General features: G+C 41.1%; 1 protein-coding gene across 2 annotated transcripts in view; it reads left to right on the top strand.

Moving 5' to 3' along the window:
- Positions 1 to 274: 274 nt before the first annotated feature.
- The window catches only part of LOC104934781 (storkhead-box protein 2), a 77,247-nt gene continuing 69,704 nt past the window's right edge, over positions 275 to 7,817 (top strand). Inside the window, exon 1 of one of the 2 annotated variants that reach the window (XM_027277800.1) lies at positions 275 to 1,320. In XM_027277800.1, coding sequence (XP_027133601.1) covers positions 972 to 1,320 — 349 coding nt within the window. In that variant the 5' untranslated portion in view covers positions 275 to 971. The remainder of the gene's footprint in view (positions 1,321 to 7,817) is intronic. The other variant, XM_010750520.3, reaches the window with a different exon arrangement.

Raw genomic sequence — 7,817 nt, 5'->3', positions numbered from 1 at the left:
CGTCATCCATTATCAATTGATTTCTGGCAGCTACCTGTGTTGTCATTTTGAGACTCAGTTTGTAAAGTTTAGTCAGCAGAGAGCACGTGGTGTGTCATGTGTGACACTAAAGACTTTGGAGTATGTTTGTGTAAACCTCATTCAGCATCCCTCCCTCTCCACTTTCACCGTCAGTTACTATGGTTACGGAGACTCCTGAAAGTTGGTGATAGATAGATAGATAGATAGATAGATAGATAGATAGATAGATAGATCTATGCTGACTCAACATCTGGTTTGATGGTGCTTTGAACTACAAGTTTTAATTTGAAAATTTGGCCGGAAGATAGTGTTTTCAGTGCTGTGAACGCTTCCTTGACGCAGCTCGGCAGCGATGCCTGCCATCACTGTACCTGGATCACACAGTCCTGCGTCCAGCTGCGTCCTCGCGCACCACACCAAAGCGTGCCAGGCGCGAGACAGGTTATTACTGGCCGGAGGTCGGACAGCTCTTTCCTCCCAGGTATCAGTGAAGGATGCCAAAAAAGGATAGAGGCGTCCCCTGAGACCCAGCTGCTGCCTGTCGACAAGAAAAAGGAGCTCACCACATCTGGTGCCTGGATGAATGCATTAACCCGCTAGCATCCAGCAGCTAGCTGGTACCTGACGTTAACACCGAAAATCACGAATGTCATCTCTCGTTTCCGGTGGACAACCGTCGACATGAGTGTTCAGTAAACACTGGGCCGGTTTTCGAGCGGTACATCGTGTCCGGAGAAGAAGCTGTCTGACCAGTGTAGAAATGGCTTTCATATAAACACAGGGAGCTAACGGAGCTAGCCAGCTAGCTTCATAGAAACACTGCGGCAGGGTGTAGCTGCCCTGCTAGCTAACATGGACTGTCTGTTATCCGCGGAGTGTGACGGTGTCTCCGAGAGGTAAATACAATGAGCACTTTGAATTCGGTAGTCAGCTAGAAGGCCGACACGACAATGGAGTCTTTCCTGCAGATAGCGCCCCATTCCCTGGCCATAGTACTATCCAGGGTCGCGGCTGGGGAGGCGGTGGAGGCGGTGGGGGCGGTGGGGGTATCTGAGAGCGATGAGCTGCCGAGGCACCACACCGGCTATGAGATTTTTGCCGATTTCAAAGCGGAGAACACCCAGCAACATGTGTGGAACCAGCGGATTACCGAGGCTGTGTCAGAGACCTTCTTCCTGGGATGGATAGACGAGCATGTGCTGTTGATTCAGGGCAAAGAGGACCATCTTGAGGTGCTGAGGGAAGGATGGATGAGAAGGTCCCTTAATCCGCCACGGGGATTCACCATCAAATACCTGGGTAAGGATGTTCAGCCACCCTGTCTGCTCGTGGTTAGGCTGATACGAATGTTTTCACTGATACTGTACTATCAGCCATTCACACTGTCATCATCGTCATCTTCATCAGAACATGTTGAACTGTTTCCTAGTTGCATTCACACTCATCTGTCAGAAATCCCGTTGACACGTGCCACATCGAACATTCAAAGCAACGTTGCATATTAACTTTAAGCGTAATCCCTCTGTGGTGAATGTGGACTGCTACACACGTGTTTGTTCTCATTACATGACTCCAGTTAATCACACAGTTAATAATTCAAACATGAAGGTCAACAGCACAAGACGTCAGTCTGTTTTATATGTTGTATGTCATTTTTACAAAATATGGCTTCATATGGAAGTGTACTGCTGACACACCAGAAAAATGGAAATGTATCACTGTTACATTAACGTGATCGTTTCTTGTTAAAACATGAAATGTATCATGTTAAAATGTGGCACTGATGAATTTCTTTTTGTCTGGCATGGCAACACGTTTTTGTAGCTTTACATTCACTAATGTACAAGAGCAAATGAATCAGGGGCCACAGCCTAGTGAACTCGCTCAGGTTTTTAGTATCCAGCCTTCTGAAACATTAAGAGCAGAACAGTGTGCACTGTGAGCACACGTGGATTTGCTCAGATTATTATGAGGGCCCAGTTAGGGCAGCAAGGTGTGAAGGTCCTGTTGGAATCACTCTTTATTTTTTTAATATATATTTTAACAACAAAACACAAAAAACACCCACAACAATAATAACAAAAAACAAACAAAATAATAATCATAATAATAATAAAAATAATTTAAGGAGTGGGGGGTACAGTGGTGCAGTAGTACGTCAGTTCATCATGTCAAATTCACACCCAGTATACATGCCAGCGGGCAGAGTTTTATGTCAGGGCATACATGTGACAAACTTTAAATAACCCTCACCCAAACCCTCTTCACAGAAGGGCAGTGCCTGGAAACGTTACTGGAAAGTAAAGGTTTCATAACATATTTTATTTGTAAGTATGACAGAAGTTCTGTATCTGTCAGTCCAAATAGTAGTTTTAAATCATTAAACGGGATAGTTTTACCCTCGCTAATCACTTGATCCAACTGGTTTATATTATGTCGCTGCCATATATTATTCCTAAGAGGTTTACCACCTGCAGTAAACATGGGATTGTTCCACAGTGGGCATAATGGTAAAGATATTCCATGAAGTTCAAGCACTTCTGGGGGATTTTAACTAATCACATGAGAACTTTAGGACTGGGTTGTTTATTCTGGAAATGGCTCTGGGATTATACCATAGAGCTGTTAAAGTTATGTCTTTATTATAAGCTCTGAAGGATGGTTTTCCTCTAGCCACTCCCAACTGCCACTCTCTCTAACACCAGTATAGGCCCACTGAAGGGGGTATCTAGAATTAAATGCTATATAATATTGGTATATATTAGGGCTGGTAACATTCCCCAGAAATTGAATTCGAATATTAGTCTTAAAAAATGGTCCGAATATCGAATATATTCGAATATTCTTAATTAATTAATTAATTAATTAATTATTTTCCCCCCGCGGAGAATAGGACTTGTAACAGTATTGTAACAGTACCCCGTTATATCCAACAGAGGGCGTTGCACTGCCAAATGTCAAGAAAAACGACCAGTGGTAGTCAAACGCTGATTTATTTTCGGTCTTCAAACTAAATCCAAGCGTCATGTTCAACATGTTACATTTAGTGTAACTTCAGTGCAATTTATGCAAAACTGTACTGCTCATCGGGATCACTGGTGTGTAGCCTGCTCTTCATTGAGGTGGGGAGCGGGATGGGGTGCTTCCTTGTTGTGTCACGTGACTGCAGATAGCTAGCCTACAGGTCAGTAAGGGACGCACCATGGGACACAACGGAGGAGAATCAATGCGCGCGCTGCCCTGAGCAAATAGTAAATATTCGAATATTCATTTTTACGTTCGAATATACATATTTTTATCATATTCGAATAATATTCGAAATTCGAATATTAGTTTACCAGTCCTAGTATATATCTGGAAGTCCTAATCCTCCTTTAGTTCTTGGGTTGATTATTTTTTATTACTAATCCTAGTTTTTTTTTTTTGTCAAAAAAAAAAAAGATAAATAAAACATTTGCATGAGTTCACCTTCATTTACATCTGAAAAGTAAAATAATCAAATGCTGTATGAGGTCCCAAATAGTCAAAATCCTAGGAGTAGACAAAATAGTAAAGGGGAGCAGGTTATATACTGACATACTAGTTAAACTGATGTAGTGATGGTAGTAAGGACAAGAAAGAGCCCCATATCTTTTCATACTTCTCTGGGTTGCTCAGAGATTTTTTCAGGAGTGCTGTAGGATGTTAATTCATTTAACCATTGTCTCTGCGATGGAAGAAACTCTGATTTCCAATTCTGCAATATACATTTTTTACCAGCTGTACCCGCAAGTAATATGAAATATTTTTTAGTAAAGCTTGCAAAATTTGTATATCTCCCAGACTCCATATCCTCAGGTCAGGGGGGATCTTGATATTTGTGGTTTGAAACTATATTAATGATGTATTTCCAATAGGTTTCCAAGTTAGGACATTTCCAGGGCACATGAAGCAAGTCCCCCTCACAGGTTCTACATCTCTGACAATTTGGAGAGGAGTTGTGGTGTATTTTATGTAGTCTATATGGGGTATAATAAGTTCTATTATATACACTGAACTGTATTTGTCTGTGTTTTTTTGAGATTAGTACTGATTGAGAGATTTCAAGGATATTATACCAGTCTTTGTCGTCGTATCTTATGTTAAGATCCGATTCCCTTTTCTTCTTTGTATTATCTGATTATATGTTGTCAGGTTATTAAAATAGCATAAATAGCAGATATCAGCCCCTTACTGGTCTTTAATGTTTCACACATTGAATGTTTTTCAAACAGGGATTCCAGGGGGATATGAGGAAAGTCTGAACAATTATTGCAGATCCAGTGTGTAATTTGAAAATATTTAAATGAATTATGTTTGGGGAGTTTGAATTTCTCTGTCAGTTGTTGAAAGTTTGAAAATTTACTTCGATATATAGATCTTCAACTGTTTTTATGCCCTTACTAACGCAATTGCTCAGTATTCCATCTGTAATCTGATGGGAAATGTTGGGATTATCACATAAAGGAGTTTTACGAAACAGAGAAATGTTTTTACAATGACAGCATGAGCTTCACACCATGCAGAGAACGAGTTCAAAATGATAGGATTCTTAGTAGGGATGTAACGATTTATCGTGACACGATTTAAAAATCCGCACAAATGCGTGACGATTCACACCGGTTCACAGAAAAAAATTATTGCGATTCTTCACGAATGTGAGAGAAGTAGTGGGTCGAATCAAGAGCCGGCAATGACATATCATCTTAGAGTTTTATTCAGTTTTGGCAAAGATTACTTTTTGACCAGCGAATCATTTTTTCTTTCTGACAGTGTTTCTGCACCGCTACTTAACTAAAGGTACATCCTACCTGTCTTTGATTGCCTTTGTGGGTTTGAGTTGGTTGGTTTTAGGCATGAGGAGGACTGGGATTGGTCATGGTAAAGGCAAGAATGTCAGCCAGTCACAGGCAGGAGAGGGCAGGCCTTCACTGAATAGAGCGGCAGTGACAGTGATGGAGAGAAAACTATAAAGGAGTGAGGAGACGACAGAGAAAGAGGTCAAACTGTGAGTCAGTGTGCCATGGCATGTGCTAAACAGAGGAAGGTTGACACCAAAAACTGACTTTTAATCCAGAAGATTGCAGCCAAGTCAGCCAATGTTCACACGTATGCAAGTGGCCAGATGCTCTCCCTGTAGTCTGTTCTCAGGTCAGTCTTATAGAAATACAATCATGAGGATGAGGCCAGAAATCAATTAATAATTAATTCTATTAAGATTAACTATATTCAGTATTGAAAAGTCTCTAGGTCCTGCTCCTCACACCTCTCCTTGCATCTTTCCTCGCTCCTCTCTTCACCCCTCTCTCTGCTCCTCTCTTTGCATCTCTCCCTGCTCCTTTCCTCGCTCCTCTCCCTGCATCACTCCCTGCTCCTCTCTCTGCTCATTTCCTCGCTCCTCTCTTTGCATCTCTCCCTGCTCCTTTCCTCGCTCCTCTCCCTGCATCACTCCCTGCTCCTCTCTTCGCTCCTCTCTGCTCGTTTCCTCGCTCCTGTCTTCACTCCTCTCTGCTCCTTTCCTCGCTCCTGTCTTCACTCCTCTCTGCTCCTCTCCTCGCCCCTGTCTTCACTCCTCTCTGCTCCTCTCCTCGCCCCTGTCTTCACTCCTCTCTCTGCTCCTCTGGACTCACACAGGTAGCAATGACAAGCAGCTAATTAATGTAGCTAACACTACTTAGCAGCTAAAATACATACTGTTAACGTTAGGCTGACAGGCTGTAGCATGTATTAACTGACAAACTACATTTCGCCTAATCTGTCTCTCAGTATAGTTGCTGCTCCGTTCACTTTTACCACTTCACCATCACTTTATCTGCCCGCTCACTTGTTGGACACTGCCATAAGGAGCTACGCTACTCTACGTTACGTTAACGTTACACTATCTACGCTACTCACTACTCTAAAGTGTATAAACTTGAACGTTAACTTTTACGTAGATGTCCTATGAATACAGTGTGAGTAAAAATCATTAGTGGTGCATTGATATTAATGATCTTGTGAAATTTCAGCAGCAGCGCTCGTAATCTAGTAGCAGCGCTTCGCCACTACTGAATGAATATAGGGGAAACACTGTACCCAGAGAAATGATGGAGGGAAGAACTGATTTAAGGCGCGTAGTGATCTCAGAGTGAAGACCCAGTGAGTCCATTCTCCCGCATATATCACCATTCATCAAATCAGATTTTATTTGTATAGCCCAAAGTCACAAAGTACATTTGCCTTTGAGGGCTTTACAATCTGTATAGGGAGTGACACCCTCTGTCCTTAGACCCTTGGTTCAAGTGAGGAAAAACTTACAACATTTATGGAGGCAAGCATTAGCTTGAGCTTGAGCTAACCCAGTCAGGAATGTTAGCATCTCGCTTTGGCGAGGAGTCCAGGTCAGTCGAGGGTAAGGCTTTAGCATAGCCTCTTTGTGATGAGTCTGTCTTCTGGCGAATAGAGGTCATAGTTGGCTCAAAAGTACAAAAAGTGTTGGAGTGTGTGGAGAAAATGTGATTGGTCTAATTTGTTTTCTATATTTTTTCTTTTATCATTGCGTCTAGGCCTTTCTTTGTTCACCTAAATGGCGAGGTCTCAAAACGGACTGTTTTTGGATGTGAGATGTTTTTTTGGTGATAAATTGACAACATGCAGCACTTTGCAGCGTGTTAGTGGTGTTGACACTAAAAGACAGCACATTACTAACTATAACCACTCTATATTGCATATCTGTTGCATGTGTTGCAGCATTTGGTTAATGCACTGACCCTCATGTTGATTATGGGTGGGAATCTCTAGGCACTTCAGGATGCATCTGAATGCATTAATTTTTTATTCATATAGATTTTCACTGTGTGTCTACTTGATGCTGTTGTTTGCAAATACCCATCAACACTATGCAACCGATGCCTGACTCTTGCCACACAGCAAATCCACAGCCAGGTGTCCCACCTCAGCCTAGTTTTTTCTCGGTTACAGTTAGTTTGTTGGTCATTGCCTTGCCTGCATCTTTTGGCTCATAGAAAGCGATTGTTAGTTATACACCTTTGCTTTGTACTGATGCATCATTTATTGTTAGCTAAAACACCATTTGTCTTATAGTCTTACATTTAATATCTTTGATCTTGTTAGCTATAGAGATGTTAAACTCTGATCCTTTTATGGAATCTTTCGTAATCACTCACTAAACGGATCCAGATCTTACGAGTCATTTGAGTCAGTTTGTCCATAAGCATATGAATTCTACCAGTCAAACACTGCCCGCCTGTCTTAGACTACAAATGGGCTAAATAAATTCAAATTTGAGAGCTGTTCTACGAGGAGGGCAGTCTACTGTTTGTGCATTTGAAATTTTGATGCAGGAAATAAAACTTTGCATTTTCATCTTATTAAAAATTCTCTAACATTAAGTATGAGGCTGTAAGTAGTTCAAAATGTTTTTGTTTAGTTGGCATTATATTCAACTGACACAAATACAGTGTTATATTCTCATAACTCACAGTCAGCATCACTCATTCAACTGTAAATACAGTAAATGACATTATAGAAATGTGGAGAATATAACTCCATAATTATTGACGACAGACTATGCTAACACATAATGCTGCAAATAAAATGCTCCTCTCACAGTGTTTAGGTGTTAAATCAACTGTGGCAAATAAGATCATTATTATTAACGACATATAGCCTAATTCTGCAGTTAAAATGACGTTGATTGCATTAATTACGTTACGCTACTCTTAAATTGTTTTTAGCCTATGAGCTATATTCAGCTACATAAAACGAGTGTTTGTGTT

The sequence above is a fragment of the Larimichthys crocea genome, chromosome I, assembly GCF_000972845.2.
Source record: "Larimichthys crocea isolate SSNF chromosome I, L_crocea_2.0, whole genome shotgun sequence".
Taxonomy (NCBI): domain Eukaryota; kingdom Metazoa; phylum Chordata; class Actinopteri; family Sciaenidae; genus Larimichthys; species Larimichthys crocea.
The sequence above is the reverse complement of the archived record's forward strand: the minus strand, read 5'-3'. Positions and strand labels throughout refer to the sequence as shown.